We start from the raw sequence: 14477 nt of genomic DNA, 5'->3' as shown, positions 1-14477 counted from the left end.
AAAAGGCTAAAGAACAAATTCTAACTTTTATATTATTTAGCCATTTTGAAAAGGAAACGAAAAAGAAAAGAGAAAATGTAGCAATGGTAATGCAATTCTTCCAGGACAAGCCACGCAAGAGATTCATTGAAAATTTGAAATCGACTGACTTCTCACCTCCGAGCGACGAATTCCAATTTCCAACACTGTGAAGAATCAAGAATCTCAACCCGCGAAGACGAAGACCTTCGCTAGCCATGTCGGAACCGATCAAGTTCGGTGTGCTTTCAAGTTTGTTTGATTGGATTCAGCGAAGCAAATCTTCCGCCAAGAAGCGTTCCAAGTTCCGTAAGTTTCTCGACACTTTCTGCACTCCTGCTGACTATTTTTCCGCTATCCGCTTGATTCTTCCCAACCTTGATCGAGAGCGCGGCACCTATGGCCTCAAGGAGTCTGTACTCGCCACTTGCCTTATTGACGCTCTTGGCATGTCTAGAGAGTCTGATGACGCTCGTCGTCTTATCAACTGGCGTAAAGGTGGTGCTAAGACTGGTGCTAATGCTGGTAATTTCGCTCTCGTTGCGGCTGAGGTGAGCCTTGCTTTTTTTTTTTTTTTTTTTTCCATTGCTAAAAGTCAAATTGTTGGCGAATTCGTGTGCTTTAGTTGAATGAATATATCCGAGTTAATGGCGATGAATTCCAACATTTTTCGACATTTGTGATAGGCTGAGTTTTTATTTATTTGTTTGTTTAGTAAGGAAATGGAAAAAGGAAGATTCTGAAACACGATAGATACTTATAAATTAATTGTTTGTTGCCTTTGTGAGACTAAGCACAATTTTTGTTGTTGAGTTGATAAGTTAAAATAAGAACTCTACTGTTAGAAGCTTAAATGAAAGTTCTTTGATGTGTGTGAATTACACAAGCATAAAGTATGCAGTCCTAAACTCTTCGAAAAGGCTTGGACGCTCCCTCCTAGCAGGAACTTTAGGCCAGAAAGGAACTACCACCCGACTTCCCCCGAACACAGTGATGAAAATCAATTTTCAATGCTAACGCAAATTATCCAACAAGTTCATTTATTATAATTTCTAAAACAGTGACGATACCTACTATAAGCTAAAGATAAAGTCTGAAATGAAGCATAAAAACATACCTCCAATCGAAGATTTTTGCAGGATGATCGGCGGTCAAGAGAAATATTGAGAGGAAGAAGGGTAGACAACAGTATAGCAAGAAAGGAAACTCAGTGGTCAAGATAAATTTCGAAAAGTCTAATGGCGTGAAGTGTAAAAGTGTGGGAACAATGCATTTGATGTGTGTGTCTTTTTTTTTCTTTTTCTTTTTTAATAAAAAAGAAGAAAAAAAAGAAAAAAAAAGAAAAAAAAGAAACATGTTTTTAAAAAACAGTCACTTACACTTCAACACAAGCTTCAACAGCATTATCTTTCACCCTCGATGTGGCCTTTATGTTTGGCCCATAGTGAAGACTTGCAACACTTGTTTTTTGAGTGTTCCTTTTTTAAATCAGCTTGGGGGAGTTTATTATCTATTTTTCAGCTTCAGTGGAGTTTTGACAAGTCTTTTCAGGATAATATTCTTCAGATTTTGGTGGGCCTTCTTTTGGCAAGTAGTTCACAGATTTTGTGGTCCAATGTAGTAAAAGCTCTTCTTTTTGAGATTTGGTTTGAAAGAAATCAATGAGTTTTTTCATTAGAAATCCCTTTCTTGGTTTATTCATTTGGATTCAGCTCGACTTCTTGCCCTCTCATGGTGTTCTCTTTCCAAGGCTTTTTCTAATTGTTCTATACAAGATACTTGTTTGAAGAGAAACACTTTCATTTTTTCAGTTTAATTAGTTTGTACATTTATTTAGACTTTTCTTTTTAGTTTCCGTTTCATTGTATTTTGAACATTAGACTCTTTTCATTATATCAATGAAAGGTCTTGTTTCCTTTTTTTTCTTAATTTTTTTTTAGAAAAAAAGAAAAAAAACAGTCATTTACATAGAAGTTTTTGGTTTTGGTGTTTGTTTCAGGCATTTTCAAAATATTGCCTAGACCTTTCCTTCAATGCATCTGCTTTCCAGACAGCTTGAAACCTCACAGATTCTAGATATTTCCGCAAGATTCTGATTCTCCTGATATTTTTTCTATTCTAACTCGTAGGCAGTTAGATTCCCTTGTATTCTTACAAATAAATAAATTATAACTGTTGAAGTTTGTTAAAAGCAAGATAGTTGGTTGTCAGCAAAGGTTTGTTACCTTCTTTTTCTTGCTATAGGTATTGCAGCGCAGGCAAGGAATGACCCCTGGTGGTTTAACAATTAAAGAGTTGAATGATTTGCTAGACCGTTTGGCTTCAGGTGAAAACAGGTTAAACCTATTGCTTGATCTTACATATATGTTAATGCTGGTCGTAGATGAAGGAAGAGAAATTATCTTCTTTGTAAGTGACCATACTCGTATGAAATGATTACAAACATAAATGATTAAAAAATATTAAGGGATTGTTTGGGGCATTGAGTTGAATTTTGAAGTATGGAGTTAATATGTTGGAGTTAGGATGCTTGTGTTTAGGGTGCATAGTTATAGGATGGAGTTTCTCGATAAATATGCAAAAGAGAGAAAGAGGGGAACATAGAGTTTCTTGATAAATGTGCAAACTTTAATAGTGAATACCATTGAAGTTGAGTTATTTACCACCAACTTGTAAGGTCGGTTGGCCAAACACCCCCTAAAGGAACAAGAATATACAACACAACATAAATAACGAGGAAAGGGCGAAATAGAGGGAGGAGAAAATAAAATGAAAGTAAAGATTGGGTGGATCCCACTCAATAGCACTCTTTCCTCAAGTTGGATTGTACATATCGATTAAGCACACCCTGGTCTTTAATTCCTTAATCATGTGCTTTGTTGAGCTTTTGTCAATTTATATGCTTATGTAGAAAGTATCTTTATTCTTTGAGGAATTGTTGATATATGGTGTGTCTATCAATCTCACATTCTTTTTTTTTTTCCTTTTCCTTTTTTGATAAAAACAACTTTCATTGAGAAAAAATAAAAAAATACACGGGTATACAAAAACTAAGTTCACAAAAAAGGTGGACTCCCTCTACAAGAAGAGACTCCAACTATACAAAATCATGTCTAAAGGTTAATTACAAAAAGCCTTCGAAATTGGAGCCTAATGAGAAACATGAAAACAAACAAGTGACCATATTTCGTTAGGCTCCCTCTCAACCCTCTAAACGCCTTGTTATTCCTCACACCCCACAACACCCAAATAATAGCACAAACACTAGCACTCTTAAGTTAAGCTCTTTGGAAGTATAAAATCCCAAGGAGAATAAATATAGTCCTATGGATAATGATTTTTGGAACTCTAAACTGCTCAAGTGTGTTGCAAAAGAAGCTTGCCTCCCATTACATTTCTCCCAATAGATGTGCTTTGTGTAAAAGGAATTGGGAGGATCTCCAACACCTTCTTTTTGATTGCGTTTATGCTCAAAACTGCTGGTTATCACTTTTCAAGTACTTCAACTTAATCTGAGCTTTTGGGGTAGCATTAAGAGATAACGTCCAGCAGCTGATAGTAGGTCCAAACCTTAAGAAATCTCATCAAATTTTGTGGGTCAATGCTGTTAAGGCAGTGCTATCTGAGTTGTGGTTTGAACGGAACCAAAGAATCTTCCAAAACAAGGAAACTCCATGGTTTACAAGGTTTGAAGCAGCCAAGCTTAAAGCCTCATTATGGAGCTCTCTCCCAAGCACCTTCGCAAATTACTCTAGTCAGGAAATCAGCTTGAATTGGCATGCCTTTCTTTGTTCGGCATTTTGAAGCCTCCCTTCCAAAGGATTTTTAGCTACCATTGTTTTATTTTGTTCTTAGGTTGTCTTGTTTTTATTTTGTCCCCCATTTGCAGATTGTCTCTCTTTGTAATGTTATGAAACCTTGTATTTTCATTTGCTACTAGTATTCGGAAGTGATGAGGGTGCTAAGGGGGTGTCAACCTAGTTGAGATGTCCTGGTGCACCTATTGATCCATTTTGTATCCTTGTATTATGACCATTAGTCTCATTTCATTTTCTTAATGAATAAAGAGACTTGTTTCCTTTAAAAAAAAAAAAAAGCACTAGCATACTAGAGAAAATGGCCTCTCTCCCCAAACGGTGGATTGAGGAGGAATTCCTTGATCATATCTCTAACATCTTTGTGACGAGCACACATCATGCCAAACGTCTGGAAAAAAAATTCCAAACATAGCTCGCAAAATCACAATGCCAAAGAATATGATCCAAATCTTCCTCCTCCTTTCGACAAAGAATACTATAGAAAGGCCCAACCAATGATGACATCTTCCTCACAAGCTTGTCCAATGTATTAGTTCGGCCGTGAAGACCTTGCCAGGTGAAGAATCTCACATTTCTAGGAACCTTAATCCTCCATAGCGGTGAAAAGACTTTAACCAAACTCTCGAAGAAAGACTTACACGAGAACCCATCAAAGGATTAGGGCTCCAAGCTCTCTTATCTCTCCTCCCAAGACGAAAGGGGTGACTCTCAAGAAGAGAAAGGAGAGCCACCACGTCCATCGTTTCCCTATCGGAAAGAGCACGACGTAACCCAAAGGAAAACGTACAAGAGCTCCCTGTCCACACAAGAAAATCTGTCACAAAATGCTTTTTAAACGAAGACAAATGATACAACTGAGGAAATAACGCACAGAGAGGTCTCTCCCCCACTCAGTGATCTTCCCAAAAATATGTCTATCAATCTCACATGTTTTTTACAATTGTAATGAACTTGACCCCTTCTAATTTTGATTACTACTATTAGATAACGTGAGGTTCAATCTCAAAACCAATCGACAATGAGAGACATAGCCCACGTATCATACAAACCTTTGATTTTTCCAATATGCGATCCTCAACATGCCGCCTCAATATGATGCCTCTTTAGATTCACTATTCTTGAATCAGATCAATTTCATTGCTATTTACAATTGAAGATTACACGCTAGTAATCATTTATACGTGGGCCCTTTAAGTTCAAGAACGTTGCTAACCTTTTATAAGTTTCCCAAAAACTATATGACCAAATTGTAACATTTGAAAGTACTGTCAGCATTTAACCAATTTTTACTATAGCTCTAGATCACTGAAATACTAGAATGATTTTCATAGGAAAAAAAGATTATGCCTCTAGATTGAAGTGTTGGTCGACATCTTGTTTTGTCATATTTTTCTGGAACAATATGAAGCTCTTGTAATTTGTCTTATTATTAGATTTTTCTCATGTGTGAAAAAGATATTATGCTATCTGAGCGTTGAGTTTTGGCATAATCTTATTACATTGCATCTCCATATAAATGTGCTATACTTTGCATTTCTGTTATATGTGATGAAAAACAGAGCAGAGAAAACCGCAGTTCTGTCTACTCTTATACAGAAGACAAATGCACAGGAAATGAAATGGATAGTCATGATAATCCTCAAAGGTTCCTTTTTTTTCTTTCTTTCTTTTCTTTTTAATACTACAAATATGACTTTTCAGGGTTTTGTAATAATTCTCTTCCAAACTGTATTATTTTTAAATTTTGTATAGTTCCTTATCTAGTTTCTTATCCTTTTTATTTATTTTTTAATTCCTTTCTGTTTGTTATCTTGTAGATCTGAAACTGGGAGTCAGTGAAAAAAGCATTTTTCATGAATTTCATCCGGATGCAGAAGACTTATTCAATGTTACCTGTGACTTAAAATTGGTTTGTGAAAAACTAAGGGATCGTAGACAAAGGCATAAGCGTCAGGTCTGTCAAAAATGTGGAGATAACTCTCTGTCTTGGATGGCTTTAGCATAGGTTTCCTTTGGTTATTTTCTATCTTTGATTTATGTTAATTGAGGAGTGTTTTTGTAAGTATTTCGTTTTTTGGCTTTCTGATTGAAGATTCTCTTACACCTAAACTTTTCAGATTTTCCCTTCCATTTAAATTGTGTCTTACCAGGCAACAAGATTTTCCCTATAGCATATATTGTTTCGTTTTTTTTTCCATTCTAGTATTTTATTTTGTGGCCTGGTCACTCTTTCATATCCTTTTTTTTTAAAAAGTCCTGTATTCTATTTTCTTGTTTTGTCTTACTTGTTTGATATCTGGTATGTATATTTATTTATGTTAGAAAAAAGTATCAATTGTGCATCAAAACCAAGTGGAAGACGTATTTAACGTGCGAATTAGAGAAGCATGAGATACTGAGAAAAAAAAAAGAAAAGAAAGTGATTAATAAGAAACAAGAGAGTCCGGAGGACAGACTGAAAGAATGGGAGGGAGGGAGATTGATATCTTATTTATTGATTGGTGAAGAAATTGAAAAGATAAGTGACATTTGTTTTACTGTGACTTTGAAGGACATTGAAGTTGGAAAAGCTGTACGACCCCAGCTGGCTTCAAGAGTGTCCAATGCAAATGCTGCATGGAAAAAGGTTTTGCATAACTGAAACTATTGCTATAATATTTGTTTTCTGAGTTCATTCATAGCTTAAGTTGTTACTGTGATATTTGTCTTCTGAGTTCTTTATGGGCGTCTGTTTATTATTTTTTTTTGGTAATTATAAGCTTATTTCATTCTTTTGAATTGGAGACTTATGCTGCAGTTGAGGTCTTCTTTTTTCCTTGTATATTCTCAGCTTGCTCAATGGAAGCTTGGTTTCTTACCCAAAAAAAGGACAAAAAGCATTTATCCTCTGAGTTCGTTATCCATTTTTAATGGTTGAAGACCTCAACAAGATAATAACTTAAAATCTTGAAAGTGTTGAGAGCTATATGTGGTCTTCTTTTTCTCTATCATGTGTATGTTTAGTTTACTTAGAATATTTATGTTTTATGCTCAAATTTCTATGCCTTTCTCTCTGGCTATTTAGCTTCATGGGAAGGAAGTTGTAGCTGAATGCAAGTTTGATGGTGACCGTATTCAAATTCATAAGAATGGAACTGAAGTACACTACTTTTCCAGGTAGATGCATGTGACTTTAAGTTATCGTATGGTTCGATTATTTCTTCTCTCTTAATTTTCCTTTTCATTTTTGAGAAACCATTCATGAATCTCATGCAAGTTATGCTTTCATTTGAACTTGTTGTGTTAGGAGGTTAAAAACCGGCATAAACATTTTATGAATATTGGTTGGTCTACATGATTACATCTATGGTCCTTTAACTAATGTTGAACAGTTGACCTTCTACTTCATTTGCATTCTTCTTCTTCTTCTTCTTTTTTTTTAATTTTTAAAATTTTAAATTGTTTGTAATTCATTTCTTTCTTTCTTTCTTGCTCATCTTCAGGAACTTTCTCGATCACTCAGAATATGGACATGGAATGTCTGATGTTATTGTTCATAATGTTCTTTCCACTAGGTATACTTTAATACTTTGCAGTTGATTGTTTTCCTTTTTTTTTTTTTTTTGGAAAAAGGAAACATAGCTTTTCATTGATAAAACGAAAAGAGACTAATGCTCAAGGATACAATAATCTTCAAGTGGAAAGAGAAAATGCAAGAAAACAAAATGAGAAGAAATACCAATGAGATACAAAGAAGAGAAGAAAACAAAATACATACTTAATCCTAACAAACCAGCTGCAAAAAGGAAATCAAAACAAGAGAACACAATAACTATAAAGCCAAAGCCGACAAAAGTCCAATAGGCAGACGAGGAAAGAAGTCCAGTAAGGCCGAAAGTGCGAGAATCAAACCACATATCAAATCAACTTCTAAACTGCCACTTCCAAGATTATAACTGAACAAAGCCACCAAGCTAAGTTTTAATTGGAGGAGAACGAGGAGGAATTATTTCCATCTAAAAAACACCTTTTTCAATCAAAGTAGAGAACTTGGCAGGAATTATGGGGGATAATTTTTTGAACATTTTCACCCTTCTCACACAAAGTAGCGAAACCATCTGCAAGTTAAACCTCTTTAGTTGATTCAACTAGAGCATCTTGTGCTAGAGAACCCATAATATCCTCACTGCTTACACTAACATCTGAATCTCCATCAGAATCGTAATCAGAAAGATTATCTCTAGGAGGTGGATGGCTATAAACTCCTTTACAAAAGAAATATTTGATCCCGGAACTTTAATGATTGATTGGCTGAAATTTGAACTAGAAGACAAAGGACGGTGATTGTCTGTCTGATGTGAATCAGAAAGAAGGAGACATGTACAGGACTTCTCCAAAACATCTGAATTGTGCTCAATATGTTCCTTTACAAATGTCTGCTTCTTTTTTGTCCGACTGAAAGAAAGCGGAAAATAAGAAAATGGAGAACTTTCAATGTTCACATCTTGTTTACTGCTCTTTAAGTCTACATACTGTGGAGTATTAACTGTGGTTTCCAAAGGGCAAGTAAGGCTTCCTAGAGGAAGCGGATCCATCTCATTCGGAGCTGAAACAAAACTGGTTTCCTTGTCAGACTGTATGGAACACCCTCTTCAACAAAATCTAGTGCCTCAAATACATCTACGCTTAATCTCAATCAATCTCGCAATATCCAAGGAGTTAGAAAAATCGTTGAAAAATAACACGCCTTGAAGTTGAAGGATACTTAGGATCTAATGGAGAAATATCACCAAATCTAAGTTGAAAATTACCATTAGTCTTATCTTTAACTTCAATTTCAGCGGGGAGAAGACCACAATTTTTTTCAACCTCAATATGGGCTTTAGAGCAATTCAAGAAGTTCAGAGTTTTGAGAAGAAATACTAACCGGTCCCCCAAGATTGTTTGTCCTTTGTGTATGTGAAAAAGAGAGATAATCTAGGGTAGAGGAAACCACCGGGTCCACCACCAAAGAAAGTTATTAAATGAGGGCTCTCCAAATTAAGATTAATAAAACTAGAACAGCATACTGAACAAATTCTTTTGAAGAGCATGTGTAGTGGTCAAAGACACTCGTTTTCTGTAGATTTCTCTTTATTATGAAAATTTCTCTAGTCTCTTTCCAACAAAATGAGTGGGGCACAAAATAGCTCTGACATTTTTATTGACATGACATGACATCTAACTTCTTGTATTGGTTTTTAATTTAAAATATTAACGCACGTGTAGTCGTGATAGAAACTTTTCCCTTGGATTATTTGTAGGTGCATACTTGATGGTGAAATGTTGGTGTGGGATAAATCTTTAAACCGTTTTGCAGAGTTTGGCTCAAACCAGGAAATAGGTTGTCTAGCTTATATTTTTTAGCTTCTATTTTGTGGCAAGTTGACAATCACACAATCCAAATTTTAAATTAAGCATCTAAATCTGCATAAATAAAACTGGAAATTGACCATATATATTTTTGCTTATATACACCCTCCTTTTTCATGTCATTTGCAGCGAGGGCAGCAAAGGATGGATTTGACAGCAATCGTCAGGTCTTCCTAACTCCTTTACTATTATACTCTTTCCTGTGAACTATAACTGCTAGACAGCATTTTGACTTGTGATATTTGTTGTCTTTCCCCTCCCATTGTGCAGTTATGCTGTATCCTTTTATTTCCTTTTGGACTGTACTGTACTTGAAGGTTCAGTTCAATGTTTTGGTTGTTATTTGACAAAATATGTTTATGAATTTACATCATGAGATTTGAGGTTACGGTTCTTATATCTTAACAAGAGGATAGATGTTGCATTTGATGTTCTTTATGTTGGAGATACTAGTGTTATTCACAGGAGTCTGAAAGAAAGACATGAGCTTCTCAGGGATGTTGTCAAGCCTGTGAAGGGTCAATTGGAAATCTTAGTACCTAATGGTGGTCTTAATAGTGACTGTGCTGGTAAAGGACTCATCAACCCTCATTTTTTCTCTGTTTAATATGTTGAAAGAAGTCTATGCCTAATAAACAATAAAATCGGTTTTTGTGGGGCTTGGATTTTTTTATTTTACTATTCTATTTTTCTCTTCTAGTCATCTCACAACAGATTTGGACTTGACTGGTGGTTTTTGTATCTCGTCTCTTGTGTCAATTCTATCCATGTGTATTAGGTCATCAATCTGGTCTGCTTAGGGTTTGAATTCTTTTAGTTTTCTTGTTCTATTTGGCCAAACTATTCATTGTACAACATGACTGGCGGCTGTTCATGGATTTTATTATAGGCACTGTGATATTATTTACCTTAAAAAATGGAAATTTATGTTAAATTTATGTTGATCATTATGAGTATTTGAGAGATGGTCGAGTTTCAGTCATGTGGTAGTGATATTTTAAATGGAAATACTTCCATTATGATTTTGTTTCTAAACCGTCTCCTCCAATGATCTAAAGTAGGTGAAGATAGGTGAAGATATGTACTGGCTAGGGTGCAAGGGAAAAACCAAATAAGCTGCTCAAATTGACTCAAACCGACGTTAGTGTTGGTTGGAAACTGTTTGGTTTGTGTAAAATGAAAATTGATCATATTAGGTCAGTTTTGGGATTTGCATGAACTAGACCACCGAAATTGATGTTACTTTGGGTTGGAATCAGTTTGGTTTGGTGGTTGCGTAAAACGAAAACCGATCATATTTGGTTGGTCTCAGGTTTTGCATGGAACATACTAAGTAAACTTAGGTTTTGCATGGAACATAGCAAGTAAACTTGAGCTGAACGGTAATTTATACATTTACAATTTGTGTGTGCGGTTAAGTTTGGCTTCGAAATCCTGTTGCTATCATCCAGTGTGTGAGTTTGAGCTTGTCCATTGCCATTTCTTTTCGTTGAATTATCATTTACTACAATTGGCCCAACACTCCTAGCGGGTAATGTTGAACTGCCAAATCGAACTGACTGAATTGTTGGTTAATTGGTTAAGGGTGATTCGATGAGCTACGTTTGTCTGTTGGTTTTCCTTTAATATTCTTGGCGGTTTGTTTTAGTTCGGCACTCGAAATCAAGTTGAACCAGATGATAAAATCCTTGGTATTGAATGCTATCTCACAATACTTACACTACATAAGTTATGTATAAGTTATGTGATGGTTATAATACTCAACTTTCCAATATGTCTTTCTATTAGATGGATATTATTTTCAATAGTTTTAGAGAGAATAATGATCTTATTGTATTAATTAGGCTGAAGATACATACATACATATATATATAGGCAACTAAGAAACCTTAATCTAGGAGTTATAAAATTACAATAAAGGACAACTAATCATAATTACAAGATAAATACATATTATAACACCCCCTCAAGCTGGAGCAAATATGTCAATCATGCCCAACTCGTTGCACAGATAGCTTATTCTTGCTTCGTTTATTGCTTTAGTAAGAATATCTCCCAATTGTTCTCTAGTCTTCACATATCCTGTTGATATCAACCCTTGTATTTTCTCGCGAATAAAATGACAGTCCACTTCAATATGTTTGGTTCGTTCATGAAATACTGGGTTGGATGCAATATGGAGAGCAACTTGATTATCACACCATAGTTTAGCTAGCATGGTAACACTGAAGCCCATCTTAGATAAAAGTTGATGTATTCACACTATTTCACACATAGATTGTGCCATAGCTCTATTTCTGACTCAACATTTGAATGGAAAACTACATTCTGTTTCTTACTTTTCCACGACACCAAGTTTCCTCCTTCAAAAACACAATATCCATAGTTTGATCTCCATCTTCTCGAGATCCAACCCAATTAGCATCTGAAAAACATACAACCCTTGTATGACCATGATCTTTATATAAGTTCCCATGTTAACATAGGATTTGTTCAACTATAGTCCAATGATCTATAGTCGGGAAAGACATAAATTGACTCACAATACTCACAGAATAAGTAATGTCAGGTCGTGTTACTGTTAAATAGTTCAACTTTCCAACTAATCTTCTATATTTCTTAGGATCTTTAAACAATTCTCTTTCCTTGGCAAGTTGCAAATTTGGTATCATCAGAGTACTACATGGTTTGACTCTTAGTTTACCTATCTCAGACAACAAATCAAGTACGTATTTTCGTTGGGACAGGTAAATACCTTTCTTGCTTCTCATTACTTCAATACCCAAGAAATACTTTAATGACCCCAAATTTTTGGTATGAAATTGACCCTGGAGAAAACTCTTGAGAGAGGATTTACTTGATACATCATTTTTAGTGATAACGATATCGTCAACATATACAACAAGCAAAGTAATACCATTGTCAGATCGTCGATAGAATACAGAACGATCAGACGTACTTTTCTTCATACCAAAACATTCGAGTGCTTGACTAAGCTTACCATACAATGCACGAGGACTTTGTTTCAGTCCATACAAAGATTTTCGAAGGCGACACACCTTATCATTCTCCCCCTGAGCAACAAACCCAGGTGATTGCTTCATATAGACTTCCTCTTGAAGATCACCATGAAGAAAAACATTCTTAATGTCAAGTTGATGCATAGGCAAATTGTGAGTAGCAGCCATCGATATAAATAGTCGAATAGAAGTTAATTTGGCAACATGAGAAAATGTATCAGAATAATCAGTCCCATAGATTTGGGCAAAATCTTTGGCAACCAGACGAGCTTTCAATCGAGCCACTGTTCCATCGAGATTGACCTTTATAGAAAACACCCATTTACGCCCAAGAGCCTTCTTTCCAGTCGGACGCGAAATGAGATCCAAAGTACCGTTATCATCCAAAGCAGTCATCTCAATCATTGCACTATGCCATCCGGGATGAGATAAAGCTTCATGAACAAAGTTAGGGATAAAGGTGGAATCAAGAGATGTAATAAAGGAATTAGTGGGAGAAGACAACTGGTTATACAAAACAAACGAAGAAATAGGGTAAGTACAAGTGCGTTTACCTTTTCGAAGGGCAATGGGAAGATCATCACTTGGTCCCAGATAAGATGTTGAAGAAGCCAATGGTGGAGGATATGGGTCTGAAGGTGACTGTGGAGGACGTCTAGAGTAGACTCGAGTAATCGGAGGGTGAGAATGAAGAGACACAGAGGAAGGTGGAGGAGAGGATGATGTAGAAGAGGTAATCTCATAGATAAAGAGGCATCATCCTCCCTCTGACACGGACTCGATGGTGATGGAGTAAAGGGTATATCTTCGAAAAATGTAACATCAGGAGATGTGAGAGACCTGTTCAGAGTAGGACAATAACAACGATAACCCTTTTGAACACGCGAATAGCCTAAGAAAATGTATTTCAAAGATTTCGTATCTAATTTGGCACGGTTTGGCCGAATATCCCGAACAAAACAAACACAACCAAAGAGCTTAGGAGCAACAGGAAACAAAGATTTCGTAGGAAAAAGAGTAGATAAGGAATCTCTCCATTGAGGACAGAGGAAGACATTCTATTAATGAAGAAGCAAGCAGTAGACACAACATCAGTCCAAAATTGCTTTGGAACATGTATTTGGAAAGATAAGGGGCATGCTATTTCAAGGAGGTTTCTGTTCTTTCTTTCAGCAACTTCATTTTGAGATGGAGTGTCTGCACAAGAGGATTGATGAATGATGCCATGACCACATAAGTAGGATCCAAGTACATGGGAGAAATATTCACCAGCATTATCAGTTCGCAAGGATTTGATAGAGACATTAAATTGATTTCAAATCTCAGCATGAAAAGCACAAAAATGAGACAATAACTCGGAACGATTTTTCATTAAATATAACCAAGTCACATGAGAATAATCATCAACAAAAGTAACAAAGTAATGAAAACTTGTTCGGACACAACTAGGCAAGAACCCTAAGTATTAGAATGGACTAACTCAAAAGGAGCACTAGCTTGTTTATGAATTCTAGGACTAGAACTAAGATGATGAAATTTAGAAAATTAACACGAATCACAATTCAAAGACGACAAGGAACGAAATTTTGGATAAAGTTTCTTCAACACGAACAACGATGGATGACCCAAACGACAATGAATTTCAAACAAGGATGTAACTTTAGAGCAAGCCACAACTTTCAGTATCTGATGGTAAAAAATGTAAGGGCCTCCTGACTCATGTCCTCTACCAATAATCTTCTTTGTCATACGATCATGAAACAAACAATAACAAGGAAAAAACGAGACAAAACAATTAAGATCACGAGTAAGCTGGCTACTAGAAATCAAATTAAAAGATAATTGAGGCAAATGTAATACAGAGGACAAAGAAAGTGATGGAGTGAGGAAATGGTGCCAGATCCAAGAATAGAGGAGGTTGATCCATCTACCAAAGTGAGATGGAGATGAGATAGGGGACAAAGGCGTAGAAAATAAGTTAGAATTGACACCAGAGTCTATGACCCATTTGGTAGATGATGTAAGAAGACATTTCGTATTACCTATCTGGACAATGGTGACAATAGGATTTGATGAAGAAGATACCTGCAAGGATTCCTAGAATACTTGAAATTTAGCAAAGTTGTCAGCAAAGATGGTAACGGACTTCTCAACCATATCATTGGTGGAAGTTATCTGGGCATGTTGAGATCGTTGAGTCTTATACAACAACTTTTGACAATCATGTTTC

General features: G+C 35.8%; 1 protein-coding gene across 1 annotated transcript in view; it reads left to right on the top strand.

The window, feature by feature from the left end:
* ATLIG4 (DNA ligase IV) overlaps positions 1-14477 on the top strand; it is a 44077-nt gene continuing 29600 nt past the window's right edge. The window contains exons 1-11 of the mRNA XM_039033156.2: positions 1-569; positions 2263-2354; positions 5396-5481; positions 5654-5790; positions 6388-6462; positions 6901-6992; positions 7319-7390; positions 9119-9198; positions 9357-9394; positions 9498-9504; positions 9644-9796. Of these exons, the coding sequence (XP_038889084.2) occupies positions 237-569; positions 2263-2354; positions 5396-5481; positions 5654-5790; positions 6388-6462; positions 6901-6992; positions 7319-7390; positions 9119-9198; positions 9357-9394; positions 9498-9504; positions 9644-9796 (1165 nt within the window). The 5' untranslated portion in view covers positions 1-236. The remainder of the gene's footprint in view (positions 570-2262; positions 2355-5395; positions 5482-5653; positions 5791-6387; positions 6463-6900; positions 6993-7318; positions 7391-9118; positions 9199-9356; positions 9395-9497; positions 9505-9643; positions 9797-14477) is intronic.

The sequence above is a fragment of the Benincasa hispida genome, chromosome 6 (genome assembly GCF_027475165.1).
Source record: "Benincasa hispida cultivar pf3 chromosome 6, pf3_genome.v1.1, whole genome shotgun sequence".
NCBI classification, from domain to species: domain Eukaryota; kingdom Viridiplantae; phylum Streptophyta; class Magnoliopsida; order Cucurbitales; family Cucurbitaceae; genus Benincasa; species Benincasa hispida.
Note: the sequence above shows the minus strand (reverse complement) of the source record. Positions and strands in the feature narration are given on the sequence as shown.